The sequence below is a fragment of the Mesoplodon densirostris genome, chromosome 17 (genome assembly GCF_025265405.1).
Source record: "Mesoplodon densirostris isolate mMesDen1 chromosome 17, mMesDen1 primary haplotype, whole genome shotgun sequence".
In the NCBI taxonomy this organism is placed as follows: domain Eukaryota; kingdom Metazoa; phylum Chordata; class Mammalia; order Artiodactyla; family Ziphiidae; genus Mesoplodon; species Mesoplodon densirostris.
Window position 1 is genome coordinate 15,685,728 of NC_082677.1, and position 27,068 is coordinate 15,712,795.

The 27,068-nt window shown below is 45.1% G+C and overlaps 1 protein-coding gene across 1 annotated transcript; it reads right to left on the bottom strand.

Annotated features, from left to right (window-relative positions):
• Nucleotides 1–231: 231 nt before the first annotated feature.
• THSD1 (thrombospondin type 1 domain containing 1) lies at nucleotides 232–26,559 on the bottom strand. The gene is made up of 5 exons (XM_060080005.1): nucleotides 26,523–26,559; nucleotides 23,426–23,575; nucleotides 18,719–19,684; nucleotides 7,631–7,789; nucleotides 232–1,795 (listed from the first exon to the last, which is right to left on the bottom strand). The coding sequence occupies exons 2-5, from the start codon at nucleotides 23,481–23,483 to the stop codon at nucleotides 441–443; spliced, it is 2,538 nt and encodes an 845-aa protein (XP_059935988.1). The 5' UTR covers nucleotides 23,484–23,575; nucleotides 26,523–26,559; the 3' UTR covers nucleotides 232–440.
• Between the last annotated feature and the right edge of the window lie 509 nt (nucleotides 26,560–27,068).

Genomic DNA, 27,068 nt, shown 5'->3' on the forward strand with positions numbered 1-27,068 from the left:
TGCAGGAGTCAAATTCTGAAGGATTTCAAACGTAATAAGTTACAGTTCAGGGTTGTATTAGCAGCTTACTTTGTTCCAGCCCTTCTTCCTGTTGAAACTCCCAGGTTTGTTTCAAGTTGGAACCTGCCAAGTTGCATCTTGTCATTTTTCATATTCACATGAGAGACCAAGCCCTAGTTCACTCTTGTTTAAATTTTTATTATCAGAGTTAGTAGTAATAAGCCAATAGAAACAGGATAACGAAGGGAAAAGCTCCGGATAAATAACTTCTTCCTTACGAATTGAAACACATGCGGACACCGGTGTCAGTTACCACCTCCCCACATCCTGTCCTGCTGTACAAATCGTTACACAAAACAGTCCACAGAACAATGCGAGCAGCTGATACCCTGAGCTGGGCAAAGGACCCCGGTTGTGTGAAGTCTCAGGCTGATCTCGGTCTAGATGACCAGCTTCTCCACACTCAGCGTACTTGTGGTTTCATCTTCTTCGTTTGACCCAGAATATCCCGGGAGGTCCAGCATCCCCTGCTCCGCCTCCGTGAGGCCGAAGGATGTGTTGTCGTAGTAGGCGAACTCCGGGTGGGCGGGGAAACTCTGGCACTTGTCTTTCCGACACTGAGAAGGGCTCAGAGCACTGACCCTCTGGGAGCTATCTCTGGGGGCCGGGGAGGAAGGCCGCTTCCTTGAGACATTCCTGTGACTGGGGGACGGTCCCCTCCGAGGCCGGTGAGGCTCCGTGCTCTCACCTCCCGCCACGAACGCTGCCTGGCGATCCCCCAGGTCTGGTTTCCTCTTGGGCTGCCCCAGGGTGTGGGGTTTAGGGAAAGGGCTTAACGGGCCGCTGCTTCCACCTGCCCCTGGACAGTGGTCCCGTTTCTCCGGAAACAGGGTGGCGCCTCGACTCGGGGGCCGGACTCGCTCTCCCGCCTGGTCCCACGTCCGGCTCCTGGAGCTGTAGGCGGGGGCCTGCCGGGGGGTCAGCGTGGACAGGCTCCGCTCCCGGAACGGTCGGGCCTGCCTGGCCTCGTGGAAACTTGCCGTCCTCCGGAAATGGGACCCCCGGGGGTGGCTCCTCATCTGCGACTTGCGGAGGAGGCTCTGGCTGGGGCTGATGGCGCAGCTGGCCGGCGAGAGCGGGTGGTCCAGCCGGGAGGGGGGCCTGTCCCCGGCGCCGACCGCGGGCGGCTGCTCCAGGAACGGGGATTTGAGGCGGAACTTGCCGGCCGCCGCGGCTTCTTCGGGGCTCTCGGAGCCTCCCGGGGGCGCGGCGACGGCGGCGTCGATGGCGGTGTCCGTCAGGGGGCTCTGGGACACGTGGTACACCTTGGTGGTCTCCGTCAGGCCTTTCTTCTTCATCTCCTTCAACTGCTGCTGGGCCAGGCGGTAGCTGAACAGGGGCGGGATGATCTTCTGGGCGTTGGACTGGAAGCTCTCGCTGCCCGAGGTCTCGTCGTCGGGGGGCGCCGGCACGCTCCGCCGGTAGGTCAGAGGGATGCCCTGGCCCCCGGGGCTCCCCACTGGCCCGTCGCCCGCATCTGAGAAGCTACCACAGGGCTCGCTCAGCTCGCAGATGTTCTCCTCGTCCGAGTTCTTCCGGCAGCCGGGCGCGTGCAGGGAGTTGTGGCGGACTGGGGTGCTGCACTTGGGGGCGCGGCCCAGCTTCCGCCACAGCGTGATGAGCACGGTGGCCACGATGATGAACAAGCACAGGGATATCCCAGTGACCGTCACGATGTTGTTGGACTTCACGGGAGCCTGGGGTTGGAAAGGAGACGGACTGGATGGCTGGAAAGCTACAAAAAAAAAAAAAAAAAAAAAAAAAGGAAGAACGAATGCATTCTCTAGTATCGTTTTCTCTGCCTGGGTCTAAGGTCTCTGAGTGGCTTGCTCTAAGTACGTAGCAATTAAAGAAGGAAGGAAAATAAACAAGGACTGGAATTTCTGGTCTTACATGTATTTCTGCAGGCAGGCTTTTAAGCCAAGCTGAAAAACAAAGACTGGTAGAAGCGAGGTGAGCAGGTGAGCCACATCAAGGTGACCCCTTGGCTCACTGGCTCTGGCTGACACTTGTCCCCAGTTTTCTACAAAGAAGCCTCATGAGGAACGTTTCAAGGTAAAAGTCAAGGTTTTTCACTTAAGGTAAACATGGGATATGTATAATTAAATGCACCTTTGAGATGCACCTCGGAAAATTTCTGCCAAGTGTAACACTTGGAATGCAAAACAGTTTAGGCAGGTTGTAGCTAAATTTGCACATCTCAAGAGAAATTAATAGGTGAAAATACGTCTTCTGGCAATATACTACAGCTCACTTTTCCCTCCCAGTGTCCAGGAACTGCCTTTCCTAAGTGTTGAAGCCTCTGCTTTCTCACCCTTGTTTTCTCAGCTGTTCACTCCACTTCCTACCTTCCACGTGGCACTGATTTTTCTTCTTCTTACCCGCTCTCTCAAACTGGTGTGTCTCACAGTCATCAAAATGTTTCACCAAGACTCAGACGCCACCTGGGGCCTCAGCCTGTAGTACCCGGGAACCCGAGACCACCCAATGCCAACAGGGCTCACCCCTCTTTCCTCCTTGGTCACTGTTCACCATTCAAGCCCTTCCAGTCACATGTCCTCTATCTCCTCTTCCCACAGTCTTACCCTCACCAGTTCTGTGCCCCATCTCCATCCTCCCGCTGCTCCCCTTTCCCCTTTCCACTGCACCCTATAGGACACCTATGACCAAACTCCGCACGATGCAGAAACTTTCCACAAAACACTGTGTGTCTCCTTGCTTGACCTGAGGACAGGCCATCCCTCAGGGCACAGCCCCCCCCCCCCGGCCCACTCTTGGGTGAAGCTTTATCAGAAGCAGAGCCAGAGCAGGGCGTGTTCCTCAGCCTCCTCATTCCTGGCTGCCAGCTCAGCCGACTTTTTACCTCCGTGTAGAAGTTCTAATCTTCTGACGCCCACGCCATCCCCCCAGACCACCCTCTCTACCCCTCCCCCTCAACTCCGTCACCTCCCCACCTCAGGGCAGCCAGCAGTTACTAGCACCTGGGTCCAGTCTTCCTCACCATCCCATAGCGGGGACCATTCACTGTCCTTCCAAGCTGCCATACCTTCCCATTGGCTGCAGCTGCTCCTCTTCTGAAACCTTAAAACTTCACAACCCACTTTCTGGCTGTATCCTCCCCTCTCGCTCACTCCTTATTCATACAACGGTTACTCAGCCTCCCTGCAGCATCTGATTCTCCAACCCGTCCATTTTCTCTCCATCCGCCAGCCACCTTCTGCCCTCGCTTCTCTCCCTACACCCAGGATCCATCACTTAGATCCTTCTGCTGTCAATCATCTCAACTCTCTGACCTCTAACACTGAGCTGTATCCCTTCCCCTGCTCAGAAGCAAAAGTCTGTTCCTAGAAAAATCCAGACACGTGGATTATCAGCTGCTGCACGCAGGCCCCTGAGCCCTGGTGGAGAAAATAATGCACCCATGCAGGCCAGAACCTTTGTGTACTGATGGCGCCCAAACTTGACTGCCCACAACTCCTTCTGCAGGTTCCTAAGCAACCCTCTCTTCCACCCCCTACAACAGTGCTTCAAAGTTTTACCACTAATCCTCTTCCTCAGCTGTCCACTAGATCACAAAAGTTAGAAGCTATCAAGCAAGTACACCCCCAGGTTCTTCTGCCATCCTCTCCTCCCCCATAAACTCAGCAGCAGCCACGTCTCCATTTCCCTCGTTCTCTAGGGAATTAGTGGGAGCAGTATCTTCCCATAAAGATGAGTCCACCAGGTGCTCTCTAGGCCACCCTTCTCCAGGGGGATCATCCCTCTGTACCTATTATCTCCAGCTTCTCCTCTTCTGTGCAGCTCCACAGAAACATGTTCAAGCTCTTCGCACTTTACAAAGACCTTTCTAGAGCCCTCTCACTACTGCCACGGCCATATCTCGCTCCTTGTCTTCCCAGTGGAACGTACAGAAAGAAGGGTCCACGTGTGCTGACTCCTCGTCACCTATGGCTCCTGCAACCTGCCCCCAGGCTCCCAGTGAAGCAGCTCCTATCAAGGTCATTAACCACCTAATAGCCAAATGCAAAGGAGTTCCGTCCTGCTATTCCCTGAGCTTTGCAGCATTGGCTACTGTCCGACCCTTCCTGGGACTGTTTCTCTTCTTGGTTTCAACAATTCTCTAATTCGGAGAGAAGAACATGGACTTTGGAGCCAGGGAGAGCTAGATCCCATCCTGGTTCCACGAGCTCTGTTCTCTCCATCGACGTCCTGCCGACACTTCCACCTCCACACGCCCAGGACTCATCATCTTCCCCCGGAACCTGTGCCTCCTCTGATACGTCTGATCTCACGGGAATGGTGCTGCTGTCCTGCAGCTGCCAGCGCTAAAATCCTAGGTCTCACCCGCGACACTCCCCTCTCCACACTCACCACATCCAGAGTCGCTGAATCCTTCTCTCCTCTGCATCCCCACTGCCGGTGCTTCCTTTTCCCCCTGGGTCACTGAAAACCTCTTAACAGGCCTCAGTGCTGCCAACCCTGGCCCTTCTGATTTGTACTCCACACTACAGGCAAGAGATCCCTCTACAACACAGGTCCAGTCTTCAAGGGCCCTCGGGATCTGGCCCCTGCCTACCTGTTCAGTCTCATTTTGTGCCTTTTTTTTTTTCTTTTGGCCACGCTGTGCGGCTTGTGGGATCTTAGTTCCCCAACCAGGGATTGAACCCAGGCCCTCGGCAGTGAGAGTGCAGAGTCCTAACCACTGGACCGCCAAGGAATTCCCCTGTCCAGCCTCATTTCTCTCACTCTCTCCTGACACTCAATCCTGCGGCCACATCCAACTCTTGCCAGGTTCCCTGGGTTTCATAGTACGCCATCATCTTCCAAGCTTTCATCCAATTGCTCCATTTGCTAAAATTCCCTTTCTCACCTAGTTCACCGGTGACGCCTATTCAGCTCTCAATCTTCAGCTCAAATATCACCTCCTCCAGGAACAGAGGTGTTCCCAGCATGGACTGTCACAAGCTTCCATAGCAAGCTGTGGATACCTTTCTATTGCACTGTACGCTACTCCTGCTTTGGTGTCTGCTGAGCTACTGTATCGTAAGCCCCTTCCAGAGACATGGCCTATCTATATCCTCCCAACCCCAGTCAATAACTGGCAAAGAGGTGGTACTCAATTAATGTTATATTCATTGATAGATTCATTATTAAAAAGGTAATAGCAAACTGATCAACACCCCATCAGATGGAACGTGGGCGCAATGGCAATTGGACCCTCCCGCTCTTCGTGGTAAACAAGATAGAACAAATTAACGTAGAACTACTTCACTCAGACCTTGGCGTAAAAACATCCTTTCAAAGCCAAGCAAAACTCTAGACTCTCAACCAAGTGAAAATAGGTGAATGATGAAAGACTTGTTCCCTGACTGACCATGTCTTCGTCTGCAGTGGCTGCTCCGTCAGTGGGTAGCAGCACTGCAAATGTACACGTGGACCTCTTAGCTGTTACACTTGACTCTGGCTGGAACCCTTCAAAACCGCAGCTGGAGAAAAGCCCCAAAGCTGCTGACCTCACCCATCTCTGCCTCATCTTGTCTTCCCTCTTTTCCTTGAAGTGAAGGAGACTTCCTGACGCTAAGCAGCCTGCAAACAGATCTTTACATTTCCAAGGAGTGGAAAACAGGCTGAACTGGAAAAAGTGAACAGTTTGAAGAAATGATCATTTTTATCCACACAAGCATTTATTTTTCTGAGGAACACTTATAGTAGAAGTAGGGGTGCCTGTAGCACTTACCCTCTCTGCTAATTTATAATGTATGAATTTCCAGTTCCCACCCAGGATTAAAGAGATTAAGATGCCAAAGCATGAAATAATACCACACAGCCTCAAAAACTGATTGCTAATTCCAAGATGGTTTTAGAAAGCTAGACTGGCCTGTACGTAGAGGCAAAGTGTTCAAGATAGCTAGCTTAGTATGAGGTCAGATCTAGTCCCCTGCTTTCTAGCCTTATGGTCTTGGGCAGGTGACGTACCCTCTCTCTCTGCTGCAAAGTCCTCACCTGTATGTGTAGATAATGATGTACTGACTTCATACCTGCAAGGCACTTAGAAAAAATGCCGGGCAGCAGCAAGCTCTCAAGATCTGAGCCCAGCATAAGAATCCTTGCCTTGTAGAGTTATTGTGAGCTTTGAGTGAGATAATGTAATAAATAGTTGATATTGTCGTCCCTTCTAAAAGTGCAGTAGAAGCCAGGGGCAGTTGATTTTTAATTCATTTGAGCATTACAGGACTCTAGATGAAATATCATAATACAACACGCCATCCCAGAATGGAGAGAAAGAAGTTATACACAAGGAAGGAGCTGTGGAGAGTAAGGGGACTTGTAGAGAAAAGAGCAGACAGAGAAGAGAGCCTTAGAAGACAGTGTGAGATACAACTGGAGAAAGAACAGATTCAGGGTGGGGCTCAGGGCTGATGAAAGAAGATGGTGGGCTGGGGGCTGGGAGAAGAGCCTGGGTCTGAGGTTGTAATAGGAAAATCACAGAGAGAGAATGTCCTCGGGATGCTGGAATAAAGGGAACAAGGCCTACAGCACGGGCTGGAAAGAGGAGACAGCAAGAATTTTGTAAGGTCACAGGTGGGGATGCTGGTCAAGGTGTTGTCAGGTGCCAGTGGTCTTGGCTACAAGGTGCTCTGAGACCAAAGACAGAAAAACACTCCTCCATGATCCCAAAGGGACAAGGAACCAGGGATGGTCTTCAACCTGGAATTGGAGAGTGGAAGAAGTCAAGACTGAACAGAAGGACTTCACCTAAGGGTCAGGACCACAGCAAAGGCTGGTCAACTAAATGGGGAGCTGGCTGTGTCTCCGAAGGGGCGATGGTGTGTGGGAGGAGCAAGGATTCTTTTTTTTATTGTAACCTGTGGCAAATGAATGGGATTCAGCCCCGTAAGCTGCAGCAAACCCAACTGAGTGACCTGAGCACCACACCATAGACCACCCACCTCCAATACTCACTGGGCACCTACTAGTGGCGGTCATTTCAAGATGCTCAGAGGATGAAGGAAGGGCCAGCCCCCAGGTGAGGGCAAGATGAACTTCCCCACCTTCTCCTCCTGGGCGGGTGGGAAAAGAATAAACACAGAGCCCTTCAGGGGGTAAGATAGGGTGCCTTGCCCCGTTTGGGACAAATAATGTCCATTTTGGTTCCCTGGGGCTTCTTGGAGATGAGGAGGAGAAAAACTCTTTTTTTAATGTTTTCCCACAATTCCTGGGGGGAGAAGTAAAGGAGGGAGAAACAACAACAACAACAACAAATATCAGGAAGAAATCATCATCCCTCCCATTTTTTGTATTTTTTAAACATGATTTCCTACGTCTGAATCTTTCCTTTACACCGATGTCCTGGTCATTTCCCCATCTTCGGCCGTGTTAAGTCCCCTGGCATCTCCCTGGCAAGACACCCCCAGTCGCAGACCCACTGAAGGGCACAGAGTCTGTTCAGCCAGAAGCAGCAGCGACAGAGCGTCGCGTCCACTCCTGAACTCAGACTGGCGACTGTCACGCAGGTCTGGGATCGACAGTCCCTCTGGGAAGAGGCTTGCGAAGGAGGATGGATACCTACCCGCACAGTCCTCCAGGGAACACGGGGAGCTCTCCGAGGACATTCCAGGGCAGCCAGGTCGGGAGGGGGAGGAGGGCAGGCACAGGCGGCGACGCTCTCTGACGCCGTCCCCACACGTGGCACTACACTGGCTCCACGGCTGCCACAGTCCCCAAGTTTCTGCAAGGACATCGGCCAGGCTTTTAATGCTAACTCACTTGAGAATCAGAATTTAACTGCACCCAAATGAAGCAGCAAAACTCAAACCTCAGGCTTTGAAAAGTCAGTAAAGAAGAACATTCCCAAAGAAGTGGAAAGCTGGAATGTTGCTGCTCCCCCTACAACAAAGGAAAGCTGTATAATCTGCAAAATATCAACCTTTCTAGAACTCTTCAGAGAGCTAAGGTCACAGGACAACCAAATGGCCTGAATTCGGAGGAAAGACAGACTCCTCCAAGGAAAGCCAGGATGCAAACATTGCTTCCTGGGGCAGATGCCAGGCCTCATACAAGCTGGTGAGAAATCATCTAAAAATATAATGAACCGCCAGAAGCCTGGTGTGGGCTAGCGTGAGAATACAGAACCCCTGGGAGCCACACTACCCAACTGGGAATTTGTACCCACTTGCAGGCTCTTCTCCACGGATCTCACCAGATGTTCACAAGGGGGACCAAGGGCAGGCACAAGACCAGGGAGAGCCTCCCTCATGGTGGAGGCCAAGGAGGGGAGGAGAAGCATTGTGGAAAAGACACAAACCTCGCCCAGATCCTCCTCCCCAGCTGCTCTATCAACCAAAGCCCAACCACTGGGGACAGGGCAGAAAACCCTGTCACTCTAGGAGCAGCAGCTGAAACGTAGTGCTGCCAAGGAATGGAAAAAGAAGAAAATCTTTCACCCCTAGAGAGGAGGAGTAAAGACCCTGGGCCCAGACTAATAGACAGCTTCTACCAGCGGCAAGGGGCAGGATCATGACAAAGCCCCATCCTTGAGACTCAGAGGCAGGGTGCTTGCCTAAGACTAAGGCTGAACCAGAACAAGATGTTCTTCCACTTCCACCACCTAACACCCACCCTGCTCCAGGCTAGCAACTGCCAAGTATCAAATAACAAGAGTCTACTGCAGGGGGAGAGGCAAGAGTGACAAGGAAAAGCCTTTCTCATGTGCAGGCTTGAGCCTAAAGTTGAGGGTGCAACAGAAGTATGGAGAAAACCCTCTGGCAACCCAATTCCTACCCGAAACACAAAGCAACATTAGAAAATTCTGAACTCGAAAAAGCAACATTAGAAAATTTTGAACTCGATCGTGCACTGAGGATAGCCATAGCAACAGCAAAAACTCAAACACAGCTCAATTCCTTATTATATTGACCCAATCTCCACACTAAAGTCCTAGCATAAATAGGGTAGGCCAATTTCCAGGCATACATGCTATTTATCAGTGTCTACAGTTCTAAGAAAATGTCCAACTTTCAACCAAAAATTATGAGACATACAAAGAAGCAAGAAAAAAACAATAGGGCCTCCCTGGTGGCGCAGTGGTTGAGAGTCCGCCTGCCGATGCAGGGGATACGGGTTCGTGCCCCGATCTGGGAGGATCCCATGTGCCGCGGAGCGGCTGGGCCCGTGAGCCATGGCCTCTGGGCCTGCGCATCCGGAGCCTGTGCTCCGCAACGGGAGAGGCCACAGCAGTGAGAGGCCCGCGTACCGCAAAAAAAAAAAAAAAAAAAAAGAAAAAAACAATAAAATATCCAAGTAATTAAGATAACCAGACTCAGATGTGACCCAGATATTGGAACTGTCAGAGAGAGAGATTAACTATGATTAATATGTTAAAGTTTTCGTGGAAAATGTGAATAAGATGCATGAACAGATGGAAATTTTCATCAGAGAATTGTAAACTAAAAAGAGTTCATTGGAATGCTAGAAATTAACAGCATGGCAACAGAGATGAAGAATGCCTTTTAGAGGCTCATCAACAAGACTCAACAGAGCTGAGGAAAGAAACAGTGAAACTGAATACATATCGACAGAAATCACTCAAACTGAGACACAAAGAGAGAGAGGAAAAAAAAGAGTGAATAAAACAGAACAGAATACCTAAGAGTTGTGGGACAATATCAAATAGTCTGTCATACGTATGACTAGAATCCCAGAAGAAAAAGAGACTAATGTCCAAGAGTTCTCCAAAATTAATGAAAGACACCAAACTACATCCAAGATGCTCAGAAAACATGAAGCAGTATAAACACAAAAAAGCAAACAAACAAAAAAGTTAAACACACTACACTCAAACTGCTAAAAACTAAAAATAAATAGAAAACTTTGAAGGCTGTGGTGGGAGAGAGGGGGCAAGGTGGAATTATATCACATACAGAAGAATAAAAATCTGAATTATAGCACGCTTCTCATCATGAAAGCCAGAGATAATGGAGTGACATCTCTAGAGTACTGAAGAAAAAATCACCAACCCCAAATTCCATATCCAGTGAAAATATCTTTCAAAAATGAAGGAAAAATAGTCTTTTTCAGATGAATGAAAATTAATAGAATTAATTAATTCTACCAACAGACCTTCACTATAAAAAATGTTCAAAGAAAATTCTTCAAGCAGAAGGAATGTGATACCAGGCAAACTTGCATCAATCCATATAAAGGAATGAAGTGTGCTAGAATTAGCATTTACAGAGGTAAAGATAAAATTTACTTCTTCTTATTTTTAAATGCTCTAAAATATAATTGATGATCTAAAGCAAAACAGTAGCAATGTATTATGTGTTTATACCATATATAAAGTAAAATGTATAACAATCATTCAAAGAATGGGAGAAACGAATTGGAATTGTACTGTTATAAGGTCTTCACACTATACATGAAGCAAGATATTATCTGAAGGTAGACTGAGAGTAATTAAAAATATACGCTGTAAGCTCTAGGACAACCACTAATAAATATTTTAAGGTATAAATAATAAACCAATAGTGTGGTTAAAGTAATTCATAAAAAATAGTCAATTATTCCAAAGGAAGGCAGATGAAAAGAGGAAAAAGAAACAAAGAACAGATGGAAAAAATATACAACTACCATGATGGTAGATCTTAATCTAACCATACAAGGATTACACTAAATATAAATAATCTAAACACCAATTAGAAGACAGAGTTTGTGAGACTGGATAAAAAAGCATGACCCCACTATATGCTGTTCAGAAGAAACTCACTTTAAATATAAATACATAAATAGGTTAAAAGTAAAAAGGTGGGAGAAGTTATACCTTATAAACATTAATCAAAAGAAAACTAGAGTGGCTTTATTAATATCAGACAAAGCAGACTGCAGAACAAGGAGTATTACCAGAGATAAAGAGGGATGTTACATAATGACCAAAGGGTCAATTCAGCCAGCTGCCTTAACAACCATAACCAGGGATGCAACTAACACCAGAGCTTCAAAATACTTACTACAAAACATTCCCAGAACAGTCATTATTGATTGACAAATGCAAACATCTCTTCCAAGCATATAAGTAATCACTGCCAGAGAGAATAATTGAATAGTTCCCTACAAATAATTATCCTAAAGTCCCTTCTCTGTGAGCACCCATCCAATCCCAAGACCTACCAGGTCATGCCCACACTAGGCACAAGATATCCTCTGCATAAAAGTCTCTCTTTATCGTTATGGACAAAAACTCACAATGCAGTCAAGGGTATACAAAGCACTACAAAAACATATGGAAAACATGCAGGGCAGTTACATTCTCAGGTGAGCCAAGTGGTGCAATTTTTGGAATGAGTCATGGAATATGACTTCTTTACAGCAATTAAAAGTCTTGGATTGTCACAAGAGTGTGAGCATTACAAACCAGTGTCCTGGACCAACATCAGCTGAGGTGTGGTAATTATGTTCCACCCAGAGGTCCAGCTGAACACAATGTTGGTTCTGTGCCTCCCAGATCACTCTGTGGCTCCTCAAATAGCAGAACAACAAGCCAGCTTTGTCCTCAAGCTTCAGAGCTGTTGAGACACTGAGCTCCCAGTGCTTGCAAAGCTTTGGGAATCTCATATTAAGTCTCTCTGAGCTAAAGTATTGTGATTTATTTTTTGAAAAATTTACTGGGAATTCCACTACTGTGGAATCTAAATTGAAAAGTCAATACATAGTTTATCCTTCTCTTGTGCTCATATTTAAGACCACAAAAGGCAGAATTACAAAAGCCGAGAATCCTTTTTTTATTCTTTCTTAACTCTTCTTTTACTTTACTTAGACATTATTTAAATACATAAAGTCATTTGTCAAACTAAAAACAAAAATTCCATTAGTGGGCACCAGGAAAAAAAAAAATCAAAGGTTTGATAAAAGCATGAATCTTAATGTCAAAAATCTCACTTTGAAATGTGTTTTTTTCCTTGGAAAGTAAAATTATGGCTGGCAGGATCATCAGCAATTTAAAAAATAAACATTTAAACTAAGTTTTAGGTTCTTTTACTGCTAAACCAAACTAATCGAACAGAAAACAGGGGAAATCACTCAAATAAAGCAATGAACAGATTTAATCAGCCAAAATTTTAAAAATGTCTTAAATACCTTTATTTGTTCCCTGAAGATTTCTGTTAATAACACTGAGGAAAATACTTGGCAAAACGGGAACTCATTGGCTAGCTATAGTTCACATATTACAAATGAAGAATAAGATGACCACTATTCTAAACAGTAGTCTTACTTCATGAATGAAAGGCTGTTTTGTTTTGTCCCGTTTAGATGTCCATACATGCACTCCCACTGCGTAACAAACCCGTGTGACCAGGATAAATGCCTTTCAGGCCACTCTAGAGGATATTAATTCTGAATGAGCAAAATGTGTCTGGAATAAGAAAAGGGAGATTTGTTTCCACTCCCAAGAATATCTGAAGGAATACAGAGTATGAAATATTCACATCTGCAAGACATTTCACTCAAGAGACTAAAGTAACTAAACAAAACATCCTTAGAAGAAAATTCTATTAAAAAAATAGTTATTATAAAATATACAAAAAAAAGAAAGAAAATTCTATAGACATGAGTAAGTAGCCAAAAGCAGCAGTGGGAACAAAGGCACCTGGATAAGCAGTTCAGGTTTTCTGTGCCCCACACAGGCTCACTCATATTAGACCAATCATGCTTAGGCCTGGGCCAGTGGGCTCCAAAGTGGGTTACATGTCTTTCAGGAGGGGTGGGAAGCACAAGATGAACCAATGAGATGAGGAGGAAAATACTGGAACTTTTTTGATCTAAAAGTTTCATATTGTTTACTATCTAGATTGATAGATGATTATATGGGAGCCAGCATGGAATAGTGGGAATAGCAAATGCTCAAGTCAGTCTAACCACCAGTAGTGGGTAAGCCACCAACCTTGGAAAAGTTACTTAACCTTTCTGTGCCTCATTTCTTCACCTCTAAAATTGACAATACAATAAGCCTAACTCACAGGGTTATTATAAGGATTAAATGGGTTAATATTCATAAAGCACTTAGAGCAGTTCTTGGTGCAAAGTAATCACTATATAAATGTTATTATGTCAGAAAGTCACATACAGTATGTCAGCTATTCTAAAAAAAAAAAAAAAAAATCCCAAAGGAAGAGCAGGAGTTACACCAGGTGGAAGGGTTTACCGGTTCATTCACTTTCAGAGAACTGTGGAGTATTAAACCACCTAAGGGCCTGCTTATATTTAATTATATTCTCTAGTTTTAGGTGAATTAAGTGGACAAATGGCTTATAAAGATTCTGGCAAAGAATTAAAGATGATACAATAATTAAGCACCTGCAAATAAGAAGCAAATGACAGGATGACAGGACTACTCTTCTTGGTAAAAAGCTCTTGTTCAGTCACATTGTGAAGGAAAAACAAGACCATCTAATCAGAGAAACAAGAAGATGGCCAACAAATTTAAATTATCAAGAAAACTATGTGTTAAATATATACAATTTTTACTTGTCAAAAAAACTAAGTAAAAAAATTATGTGACTATGAATTTATATCCTCTATCATTAATTCTCAACTTTGCCCTAAATACATATTTTGCATTGAGATCCAGGGTCCATTATCCCTTATCTGACAACCTTGGGGCGGATGAATTCAGAATTTAGAATTTCTCAATTTAGACTTTTGCATGTTATTACAGCGCCTGTACCAGATATTACTAATACTCCCCTAGCAGCATCCCATAATCACACACATGAACGCTTCTGCAGAGAAACACATAAACATTCATACTAAGTAGGATAAATGGAGGTCACAAATAATCATGTTTGACATCTTTCTGCTGTAAATCAGTATTTATGGTTTTAAGGTCCTAAGACGTATTTGGAAAAAGAGACAAACATATCAAACCCTTTATTCCCCTTCCAAAAGGAACTAATGAGAAATTCATTGTGAGTCGGTGGGTCACACCTCATGGTAGGTTCAATGGGGTTCCTGAATGATGCCATTTGGCAAAAAAAAAAAACAGTCTTTACTGGTCAGAGCTGTCCATTTAAATGGAAAATGAAAAGAACTCGATTTAGTTATCAACTTTTATACTAAAAACACAAAGGCACGGAGTTTCCCACCACTGGCGTCAATTTCACTGATTAACCAAACAGAGTCCCTGTTGGGCGGCCACACAGAGAATCTGGGGTCTCCAGGAATGTTCAGCCCCTCGAGGTACTGCTTCCAGCCCTACTGCCCGGTCGTGTCTAGTTGCTGCAGCCCCACAGGGAGCCCTGAGCACCCTCAGCCTAGACACAGAGCATCACTTCCTGTTCTGCTCCTTCCCAGGGAGAACCAACACAAAGACCTCCTACTCCCAAGGTCTTTCATCACGTGGCCCGAACTCCTTTACTCCCCTCGGTTTGCTTCCACTAAATTCAGTCCATTAGAATTTTTTTTCCCTCTAAGCAATACATTCTTTTGAAACGGCAAGCATATCTTGAATGATTAACATAATTGTTTTTCCACTGATACCTAGCTCAGACATCAGAGTGCAATTTTCACTTTAATAAACACATACTGAGTACCTGTTAATGTGGCAGGTGTACAAAGCGGGCCAAATAAAGATCATAAATAGCTTCCTGGCAGCCCAAGTCGGCTTCTGTCGCCAAAGGAGCTTCTCCAATCTGGGGGCAGGGTGGGGCAGGGGAGAAACGTGGGGAGAAAGACCCTGAACAAGCAATGACAGAAGTGATAAATGCCATGAAAGAGGAACTTCGGATGCTGGGCCAGCGTACAGCGGGGAGTTTACCTAGTCTGGGGTTGAGGAAGAGTCACCCAGGAGGAGACCTGGGGATGGGTTAATGTTAACCCAGTGAAGGTGGGAGGAGGGCTGCCCAGTCTCCAGCCCATCCGTGGATGCCCATCCCCATAAGAGTGAGGTGTCAAGTGAGGTGACTGATACGTTTTCAGCAAGGGAATAGCCTCAGCTGACCTGAATTTTCAACAGTTCCTCTCTGGCTGCCTTGAGAGAATGAAGTGGACGGAGGGAGGGAACCAAGCGGTATCAGTGGAAATGGAGAGACGTGCAGAGATTGAGACAGAGATTTTTTGAAGAGACAAAATCCATAGGACCTAGTGATTTATTCATAGGAAGTGAAGGAGAGGAAGGCTCCTGGGTTTGGGGTTTGAACAATGAGATGGGGTGGAGTCCTGTACTGAGGAGCAGGCTTAGGGGGTGAGGTGATGAGTCCAGTTCCAGATATGCTGCTTTCGAGGTGCCTGGGAGACATCTGGGGGGTGACAGCTATTCAGCACTTGGATGCAGGGGAGAGATACCAGTATGGAGTCATCAGCGTCAGGACAGTGATCACCTAGCGAGTGTGTGAAGAATGAAAAATGCTGAGGTGCTAATATAGGATGCAGACGTCCAAGCCTTAAGGGATGCGATGGGGTCATGGAACCAGCCGGCAAAGGAGACCTGGAAGGAACAGCCAGGGAGGCAGGAGGTAAACAAGGCAAGTGTAATGTCACAGAATCAAGGTCAACGAAGATACGGACTGGAAAGCGTCCCCAGAGTTTGGGACCTGGAAGTCATTCGCTGGCTGCTTTAGTGAGAGCGTTTGCAGGGGAGGGGTGTGGGTTTGGAGTGGGTTGAAAAGTGAATGGGGGGGTGAGGAAATAAACCCCAAAGTACAGGTGGCTTTTTCAAGAATCGGGGCTATAAAAGGAAGACGAGAGAAAGAGGCTGTGCTCTGGGGGAGAACCAGGGGATGAGGGGTGATTTTGTTTCGTTTTTAGATGAGACAACTAAGTACATTTCGAAGTTGATGGGAATGAACCAGTAAAGAAGGGACGGTTAGAGACGGGGCAGATAGGGGGATAACGGTTAACAGAAGGTTGCCGATAGAGCAGAGGGGTTGGGACCCACAGTGGGGGGGAGGGTTGACCTGGTACTGAAGGAATGACACTGCTTCCCTGGGGACAGCAAAGGAGGGGGAGATTGTGGGATGGCTGCCTGCAGGCTTACGGATAGTTTGGTGGGAGCTCGCACCTGATGGCTTCCCGCTGCTCTGTGTGGCCGGAGCCGAGTCAGCTCAGAGAGTTAGGCAGGGGCAGGGGTGAGGTCCGAGGAGAGCAGAAGAGGGCCGAAAGGGCTGCTGTGCAGGGCAGGAGCACAGTGAGTAGCAGGGTGGGCAGCATGGTGGGCCCAGGGGAGGGTGGAGGCCCGGCCTGCCCGGGTGTAGAGGGCGGCTGGCAGGTGGCTGGATCCACGCAGAGCCGGGGGGTGGCTGGGTGCGATCAGAAGGATATCGGGGCAGAGGCGTTTAGGGTATTGGTCGGAGAGTGATTAAAGGGATGGGCCACGGAATCTAGGCTGGAGAGAGAGGTAAGTGCAAGCAAGGAAGTGGCCAGTGGGTGGGGAGAGAGTCAAAGGAAAGGGACTTCTAAGGAGAAGGAGTGAGTGAATTTGGAGCAAGAAACACGTGGGGCACTGAAGCTGCTCAGAGGCTTGGGCCGTCAGGGAGCACAGGCTTAGCAGGGACGGAAATAAGAGCACGTGTAAATGATCAGGACAATCCCTGCCAGATTAACCTCTTGCCAGCACCAGGCTTGCACCCAGGAAAAGGGAAACAAACGCAAAGAGGAGCCTGGGCCATGGATGAAATTGTAATAACCCCACTTCTTTGTGATTAGGGAGGCCGTTATGCAGAGAATTCAAAATTTCAAGAAGTTTTTAGAAATCTTGCTTTGAACCCTCACTAAAGAGGCTTCGTTCTTATAATGAAGGAGGTGAGAGGAAAGAGACATGTTTGAGGACGTCGTAGAGGAAGTGAAAAGCTACTAAGTACAATTTGGGATTTAGCTTTGAATTCTGATCATACCTGCCATGGACTTGCCACACGATGTAATAACAGAATGTTTAAATACATGTAAAAGAATGAAATTAGAACATACTCTAACACCATACACAAAAATAAACTCAAAATGGATTAAAGACCTAAATGTAAGGCTGGATACTATAAAACTCTTAGAGGAAAACATAGGCAGAACACTCTTTGACATAAATCGTAGCGACATCCTTTTGGATCCACCTCCTAGAGAAATGAAAATAAAAACAAAAATAAACAAAAGGGACCGAATTAAACTTAAAAGCTTTCGCACAGCAAAAGAAACCATAAACAAAACGAATAAACAACCCTCAGAATGGAAGAAAATATTTGCAAACGAAGCGACCAACTCCAAACTGTACAAACAGCTCATACAGCTCAATATCAAAACACACAAACAAATCAATACAAAATGGGCAAAAGATCTAAATAGAAGTTTCCCAAAGAAGGCATACAGATGGCCAAAAAGCACATGAAAAGATGCTCAACATCACTAATTATTGGAGAACAGCAAATCAAAACTACGAGTTATCACCTCACACTGGTCAGAATGGCCATCATCAAAAAGTCTACAAACAATAAATGCTGAGAGGGTATGGAGAAAAGGGAACCCTCTTGCACTGTTGGTAGGAATGTAAATTGGTACAACCACTATGGAGAACAGTATGGAAGCTCCTTAAAAAACTAAAAACAGAGCTACTATATGATCCAGCAATCCCATTCCTGGGCATATATCCACAGAAAACCATAATTCGAAAAGATACATGCACCACAATGTTCATGACAGCACTATTTACAGTAGCCAAGACATGGAAGCAACCTAAATGTCCATCAACAGAGGAATGGATAAAGAAGATGTGGTACATATATACAATGGAATATTACTCAGCCACAAAAAAGAATGAAATAATGCCATTTGCAGCAACATGGACGGACCTAGAGATGATCACACTAAGTGAAGTCAGTCAGGCAGAGAAAGACAAATATCATATGACATCACTTTATATGTGGAATCTAAAAAATGATACAAATGAACTTATTTACAAAACAGAAACAGATTCACAGACTTCGAAAACAAATTTATGGTTACCAAAGGGGAAAGGTCAGGGTGGGGGAAGGATAAATTAGGAGGTTGGGATTAACATATACCTACTACTATATATAAAATAGATAATCAACAAGGACCTACTGTATAGCACAGGGAACTCTACTCAATATTCTGTAATAACCTATATGTGAAAAGAATCTGAAAAAAGAACGGATATATATATATATGTGTGTGTGTGTATATATATGTCTAACTGAATCATTTTGCTGTATACCTGAAACTAACACAATATTGTAAATCAACTATACTCCAATGTAAAATAAAAATTAAATTAACAAACATTAAAAAAAATACAATGTAATAATAGCTGACGTTTATCACTGCTTCCAACCTGCCAGGCACTGTGCTAAGAACTGTACACATTGATTTCACTCAATTCTTACAACTCTCTGAGGTAGATACTCTTATTATCCCCACTTTATTGACGGAGAAACTAAGACCTGGAGCGGTTAGTTAGGAGTGAGCTGGGTATGCTAACCAGTACTCTTCATTTTTCAGATAAGGATGCTAATGTCATTTGGGACATTATGAGGAGTGAACCATAGAAATGATGGTACAGTTCATAGAAAATCAAGTTCACATAAATTCAAAATAATAATTTTGATTGCATGAAGGCACCAATTTGATTAAAAAAAATTTGCTTTAAAATCTCAATACCAACCTATATTTCTCTGAATTAGCATGCACTCCTTCTCCTTTGCAGAAAACTGGGTTCTGCTTGAAACGCCAAAGTCAAAGCAGTATTTATTCCTCCCCATGTCAAACAAAGTGCAGTTGAATACTGTTCTGCTTTCTCCCAAGGTCAGACTGTTTTCAGCCAGCCGAATGGTCCTTTCCCCAGGGCGTCTGGGGGCTTCCTTGAAGACAGCGATCACCCCCTGGACAAAGATGCATGGCGGGGGCAGCACCCTCACTTCCACCCCGGACTCACACGTGAGCTCTGGCGCCATCACCAGTGCGTATCCAAACTTCTGGGCCAGGTCAATGGGGCCTGTGGACGTAATGACCGAGTCTCGGCCAAGCAGCTTCAGCACCACAGTGACATAGGCTTCTGGCCCCACAGGTGCACAGCCAAACTCAACCCACTGGCCTTGAGCGAGTTCTGCCCTCTTGCTAGCCCTTATCTCCAGCGGCTGGCCCTGACTCATTGTTGCCTCTGGAAGGCTGTTGGTGAAGATGACATCCACCAAGATGTCGGGCTTGTCCACGGGGAACAGGCACAGCGGCTGACTGGTAAAAAGGCCCACCTGGAAGGTGCCTTCAGCCGCCTTGGATGTCCTGTTCAGGTCAACATGAAAGACAGGCCATTCCACCTTCAGAAAGGCGCTCCTCTCCCACCAGGGGACGGGAGGGCTGCTGTCTGTGGCTTCCGGAGTCATCGTGAACCAGTAGTCGCCGGCCTCCTTGAAGTAGAAGCACTCAAACTCGAGGGTCCCCTGGGACTGGTTGGTCAGGAGGTATTTGGTGGTAACAGTCTGATTGGTGTTGGCCTCCAACAGCAGGACAGAGACATTCCTCAGCGTCCCATTGGCACCATCCAAATACTGGAAATCCACAGACACTGTCCTGTTGCTTAGTGCTACATGGCGCGGTTCCCCCAGAAGGAGATATTCAGCTTCTCCAAGAACTGAAAGGAAATAGTCAGAGTGGGTTTTAAAAAGGAATATCTGAGCGGCACTATTGGTGACATCGATGGAAACAGCATTTCAGACACGAGAGAAGTTTGAACTGAGTCAAGGATGATGCAAAATGCTGCTGAGTGCTGACTCTGGGAGCTGGGCCCTGAGCTGCTTCCATTCTAAAGTGGCTCTGTTCCTGCATCTCCATTTTTCATGGTTTTGTTGAAAATAATGAATTAGTGATAAATACTCTGAATTCACAACAGTCAACAATGTAATACATCAGTGATGAAAACCTAATAAGCATGAGTAACAATTGACAAGTCTCATGATAAAAATCCAACACTTGACTTTTCTCATTTTAGGCATATTGAAGTGTTTAGGTATTTGGGGAAAATGGATTTACAGTGAAATGAGAGAAAGCCTGATTTAAATGCTACAATACGCACTGCTCTAGATTACTTAAAATGGGAGACCCTAAATATACAGTTGACCCTTGAACAACATGGGCTTGAACTGCACAGGCTCACTTCCACACACACAAATTTTTTTCAGTAGTAAGTACTACAGTACTAGACAATCTGTGGTTGGTTGAATCCGCAGATACACATAGCAGATATAGAGGAACAGCAGATACAGAGGGCCGACTATAAATTATACCCGTGCAGAAGATCAGAGCCTTTAACCCTTAAACCCCGTGTTGTCCAACGATCAACTGAACTTCTAAGTTACTGTTTTCTGACATTCAAGACAAGTGCTTGAGCATTTTCACCAGTAAAGGCCTTTCCTTTGTATAAGGCAGAAATTTTCAGATGAATAAGAAATGTTAACATTCTATCCTGCATGGGTTATTCAAGGGATAGAGTGAACATTTATGGAATAGCTAAGCTTGTCCTTAGCAATTTTAATGACATTACAGTAACTGCTATTGGCCTAGATAGGACAGATGGCTACTGGCCCACAAGTATCACTCTGTTAGGATCAATTCTATCTTTTTTTAAAAAGAGACCCATCAGAGCAGCTGAAGTAAAGAGTGGGAAGAGCACAGACACACAAGAATCCCTGTTTCTATTTTGAACCCTGTCCAAGTACATATCAAAGGAGACAAGAGTGTGGCAATGCATCAATCAGCTGGCCTGTGACTAGGGTAAGAAACATTCTAGAGTTAAGGAACCGCAGTGCCCTTTGGTTTGAAAAACAACATGTGTAAGTATGAATTTATGAGTCTTCTTATATATACATGATAATATAACATAATATTATATTAATATAATAATAATAATGTGTACATATCATATATGTCCAAAGGACAATATGCTGTCTGGGCTGGTAGTCTTTAAACATACTCAATCAGTGATTATTCGATGATTCACTTTGATGGACAGCAGAAACCAATACAAGGTTGTAAATCAACTAAACTCCAATAAAAATTTTTAAAAAAGAAAAATAGACTATTCAAAGATATAAAAAATGATTATTAGAATCAGCACATGAAAATATTGGCACATAAAGGTTTGTTTTAATTAGCTCAGCACTTCACCCATTTCTTATTTAAGATGAGGTGAAATAAAATATATAAAACTTGGATAGACCTGAATGCTTAATCAGCACTTACTTGAAAACCTTAATAGGATAAAGTTGTTTTGATTTGTTTTGTTTTGTTTTCATTTTAGTCAGTACAGAAATTGAGGGACACTCCCTTTTGGATGGAGACAGCTCATCCAAAGGCGGCTCCTTTCGGTGCAGCTTGTGTGCTTGTTCAGGGTGGACCTGATACTTTTTTGTGAACAGGGGGCTGAAGAGCTTCCAGTACTCACAGTAGCCCAGGAAGGACTGCTGAGAACAAAGGACCGAGAACAAAGCTCATATTCATTTGAATCTGATGGGGCAGAATGGTTCTGTGATGCATTTTAGGAGTGAGAGGCACACGGCACTTAGTTAGCTAATGAACTGTCAATGACGGACACCAATGAGGCAGATCAGATTCTGATTTGATGGGCAGCCTGTCGATGAAAGAGATACACATGGCCCTTTGGAAATGGAGGAAACAGACTGCAACGGATGGGTTCCAACAGCAGCACAAAGGAGGTGTGTACTGAAGAGGGAACTTGCTGCTTTACTCTCAAACTCTTGCTTTTACAGACAAGAATACACTCATTTAGAAAACTACAATTTGGTTGTACCACATCCTGACTACTACAGTACAGTTTTCTCCATTCTTTCATTTCCTCTCTCCCCATTCCTTTATTGTAGTTAAAGGAACCGGTGTCTCAATATAAGCAGGTTGCTTTAAAAAAGAAAAAACACTAACTGGTAATGGTATATTTTGATCAAAATCAAATGGAGAAGAGAAAAAAAAAATCCAGGTCTATGAAAATACCTCCTTTTCCAGCAGTAGCCTTTGTACTCAACTTGTATGCTCTATTTTATGCTCAATCAACTTTTATTTTTATATTGCAGTAAGATATACTGCTCTCAACAATAACAAACGTCCTTGCAGACTGTTTAAATGGAAATTTTTGATGTCTTTATCATTATGAAACAAAGCAAGCTTTTATAATTTTTTGAATGAGGCTGTTACATATAGAGCAATCTATTTTTAAGTAGGGATAAAGGACTTTAAAAGAAATGATCCCAGATTGGTTCTCTGCAAGTCAAGTGTCTTTTTGCTTAAATAAACTTCTTAAAAAATAAAAGACTGGGCCTCCCTGGTGGCGCAGTGGTTGAGAGTCCGCCTGCCGATGCAGGGGATACGGGTTCGTGCCCCGGTCTGGGAGGATCCCACATGCCGCGGAGCGGCTGGGCCCGTAAGCCATGGCCGCTGAGCCTGAGCGTCCGGAGCCTGTGCTCCGCAATGGGAGAGGCCACAACAGTGAGAGGCCCGCATACCGCAAAAATAAAAATAAAAATAAAAGTAAAAAAATAAAAGACTGAGGGAGGAGACTCACTGGACAAAAGTAACAGTACACACTCTGGTCCATCCAACCGATATTACACGAGCCAGGATTCTCTGTCTCTTGGATGATAATTTCTTCATCAATTTGAAAACAGTTTCCACTCTCATACCACCAACTGCTTAGATGTCTGAAATACTTGAAAATCATCAAAAGAAAACTGGTGGGTATTATATGGTTGAATCTACTGGTTCAGTAGTTGCATAAAACTCTCTGAGAAATGAATTTTTAGTTGAATCAAGATGAATGGAGAAAACTAACATTAAGCACCTACTATGTGCTCAGACATTCAGGTATTTCACATTCTTGAGTTTATCTTATCATCATAACAACCCTGTCAATATTATTGCTGGCACAGACAGAGATTTAGAAACTAGACAAAGGCACACAACTGGCAAGGATTGAAATTCAGATTTGTTCCAAAGGTATTCCAGCAGCAAACTCTCTTGTCAAGTGAAATCTCATGTAGAACCCCAATATATAAAACATCACTTCCTGCGTGTGTGAGTGAAGTTTAAACATATAATACTGAAATACTAGGAAATCAATCAAAGAGAACTGAGGGCTACATGCTTGTCTCCAATTTGTGAAATGAGTGTATTTAAAGTGAAATTTGAATTAATAACACAGAACCTTAAGAGAATCCAGGGTTGCAAGAATCACAGTTTAAAAGGCACTGCACTGTAGTCCCTGCCCCGCCTCCTTCATGTAGGGGCATCGACATCCATGCATTTATAAACCCTCCATTTATGTTTCTTCATTGGTACCCACAGCATAAGTACACACAACACTCACCATAGTCACAGAGCACCACCAACAATAGATTTGAAAAGTCTTTCAACATTTGTTTCATTCTGATCAGCAAAATCCCAGGTCTTTGGTCTCCTCATGTCCTTTCTCACATCCAAATGGTGAATTTTTCTTCAAAAACACCTGAAAGTAGAACTTCAAAAAAACGTTGGCTCTGTTCAGTGTGATTCATAAAATAGTAATCCTGAGATGACAAAACCATTCTAAGAAGTCAAACTGCCTAGTTAATACTGAAAAGAAAACAGCAAGGACATTACTGTTCCCCCAGGGAAATGATCTGTAATTTACATGTCCTTTCCTTCCATTATAGCTCACCTGCTAAGAGCTTTCAGGTCTGCCCAACACCAAGACTATCTCTGCAAAACACCACGTCTCTTACCTTTATAGCACATCCTTAAGTGGAGAGTTGGTTGTTCTCTGCTTAATTTCATCAAAGCTCCTTGCCAACCTGGATAATATTATATCTTCACATATTTATATGCTTGGCATAGTTAATATGCCAGTTAATCAACTGACTAAAATTTTGCCAAACTTTCATTTTGCATCGTGCTGTGTAGACTTGCCTTGCTTCCACAAATGGGTTTATTAACACTGTCCTTCTTGCACAATTGGTGTGTTATCTGGATTGCTTCATTTCTTAATGCCTAGGAGCTATATCAAAACTATCAAACCTTTAAAAAAAAAGATACCCAGATTATTGCAATTAAATATGAACTCCAGGTGGTCCAGACTTCCCTTGGTTAGGGAACTCTAAAGAGAAAACAAGTAACAGCTATCATCTTTGTCAGCCTTCCAATACTTGTTGCTGCTGGCTGGCATGCATCAGGAAATGGATGATTTCATGCAGCAATCTTCCCAGACCACCTAGGAGGGCAGGGAAGACTTTGATGGCCTGTGGTTCAGAATGATTTGTGGGAAGAGGCACTTATTTTGATATAAACAGACTATTAGACAACAGAATAAGATGCGGGGCATTTAAGAGCCCGTATTTTTCATACTTGAGTCTAGGAAACTATGGGGTACTAAACATAAACAAATATATATTTTCTTAATGTTTACATTCCCCTCCATTATGCAGTTAATCTATTTTTAATAAGTATACTATATTCCAAATATACGTATGTCACATCCCTTCGGATAAGACAGAAATTAAGGGAATTAAGAGGACTGACTGAAATAATCAGAAATTCAATGGAAAGGAAATTGGTGTGTCTCTATTAGCTTTCTTTCTGTAGGAGTTGGTTGAGCAAAGGAAATGCTGTACTTCCTCAAAGAGAAGCAGAGATAGGAAGTGTAATCATGCAGATGATTAAGGCTCCCACCCTCCCCATAAAAAGAAAAGAAAATTCAGTTTTGTTGGAATTAGGCATGGATTTGACCCAACCCTTTCCTTGAATATGAATTGGGAAACTTGACCAAAGACAGCAGGTGAGCATCATCGTATCTCCCGGGCAAGTGTAGGCACTTCGGGCAATTAAAATGCTTCCTTTTAGTCACTGCTACTCAGTAATCAAAGTAAGGAGAAACAAGCTATCCCTGGCCCCCAAAAGTTGTACTGGCTTCTCCCAAATTGCTTGCTTCCCCATGACAACCATTTTTTTAAAGAAGTTCTTAATCACAACTGATTTTGTGCTTATAACACATTTTCTTTCTTATGAAGAAGACTAGTAAAAGAGAATAGTGTCATAATCTATATTTAGAGCTGGATGGAAATGGAATTACAAGATAATCCAGGCTACCTGAAAACAGGCTGCTTTATTTTATAAGCCATAAGATGGTTTACATAATACGGATTTTTTTTTAATGCTCCCAAGCTTTTGAAAATAAATGCTGATTTTTTTTCACTAGCTCAAACACTAATTTGAAGATGTTAACAAAGCATCCCAGAATGGAATGGAATGCCGGGTAAAAAAATCACTACGTTTTTGTTGTTGTTTTAAAGAAAATAGCATGCTTCTTTAATTTTTTTTCAGCCTTGCTTGCTTATTTTCCTCCAACACGTGTTCCCAATACCACAACTGGCTACTTACAATGTTTAGCTTGAGAATCATTTTGAGAAAATAGGAACTTAGATATACTTTATACACATTTTTTAAAACTTCCATATAGCATTCACACCCATAAACGTTTACAGACAAATTCTAAATGTATCAGCTAGAGGGTAGGAGGAAGTTGTGAATATTCTCAGTGGCTAAGGGCACCACGCTAAGCTCAGATCCCATGTTTTTTGCTGAAATCAGCTAAGATACACGCTTCTGTATCCCCTAGTGTCTTCAGAGCTGCAGAAAAAGAAACTGAATTATGCTAAACACCATGGGACCAATGATTTATGAAAGAATAAAAGGAAAGACAAAAAGAAGCAAAGTGATCTTGTCCCTTCTGACAAACATGCACACGCTCGAGTGTATATCTAATAGTAATATTTATTAGGAGGAAATCGCTAATTCCAAAGCGGCTCGTGTAAACGGGCTGTATTTATATATTCCGGCCAATCGGCGAATATATGCCTGGTCCCACGGGTTGGATGCTGCTTCCCCACATCTACTCAGCTGCGCGCTCCCCACATCTACTCAGCTTTCTCCAGGCCTGCGAGTCAAGTTTACGCTTGGAAATCTAAGGCTGCCGGTGTTCCCCAGCACAAAATCTCTTAAAATGAGGACCGTTTTGCAAGGCATATACCTCATACTGCTTGCATCCCTGTAAGGATTTCTTTATGGAAAGAAGCAAACCTGTTCTGAAACGCAGAGTACCCCAGAAGCTGTTCTTCAAGGGTCCCAACTATTCGGACTCAACACCCATCAATCTACCGTCAGCCTCAGACACTCGGCCACACCTGCGCCAGGAAAGCGCCGAGTTCAGGTTGAAGTCGAGACTCAGAGATCCGGAGACGACACTTTTTAACGCGTGTCCCTGGGGGCTGAGCACCAAGGAGCGAGGGAAGGGGACCGGGTGCGTGCAGAGAACGGTCCCGTCCACCAGTGCTTTCCGGCGGCGGGGAGGGTGGGGCGGAAGGGTCCCGGGAGCCGCCGGGGACCCCGCGGCGGGAGCTCCCGCCGGGTCGCTTCCGGAAGGCGCTTCTTACCTGTGGGACCGGCGGGCGAGGTGGCGAGGTGGGCGAGTGGCCTGGGGCGCGGCGAGGCAGCGCACCAAGCATCCCGCGTCCCGGGACTGCGCCCCCCGCCCGCCGCGCGCCGCTCCCGCAGCTCCGCCCGGGCCCGCCCCCGACTGCACGGGGAGGGCGGCACCCGGCGGGCGGGGGGCCTCTGGGAGCTCACGAGGGCCGCCCCGCCCGCTCTGGGCAGCGCATCCTTCCCTGCCCGCGCCCGGCTGGCCCGCTACTGGACGGGAAACCCGGCAGGAAACGCGCGGCCGGGGAGGGGACGCGGATGCCAGCCACGCACACCCACCTCCCGCAGGCGGGAGCCGGGTTTAAGGGCGAGCCGACAGTCTCCCGGCATTTCCGATCCTATCATTTCTCCCCCCTCCGCCCCCGTGTCATTGTCTTCTGGGGGACCACGAGTCAGGCATGGAAGTGGTATAACCGGTGGGCTGTAAACTTTTTTTCCCCGAATGTCACTGAAGAGGTTCAAAAGAGAATAGTTCAGGTAAAGTGCATCTTCGTTTTTCT

Excerpts from the sequence above, each read along its gene's own strand:
- THSD1 (XM_060080005.1), bottom strand. The coding sequence starts at position 23,483 with ATGAAACAAATGTTGAAAGACTTTTCAAATCTATTGTTGGTGGTGCTC. Across the intron at positions 7,790-18,718 it reads GCTAATTCAGAGAAATATAG|AAACTTGGGGACTGTGGCAG; the intron begins GTTGGTATTGAG and ends ATGTCCTTGCAG. Across the intron at positions 1,796-7,630 it reads TTCCCTGGAGGACTGTGCGG|CTTTCCAGCCATCCAGTCCG; the intron begins GTAGGTATCCAT and ends TTTTTTTTGTAG.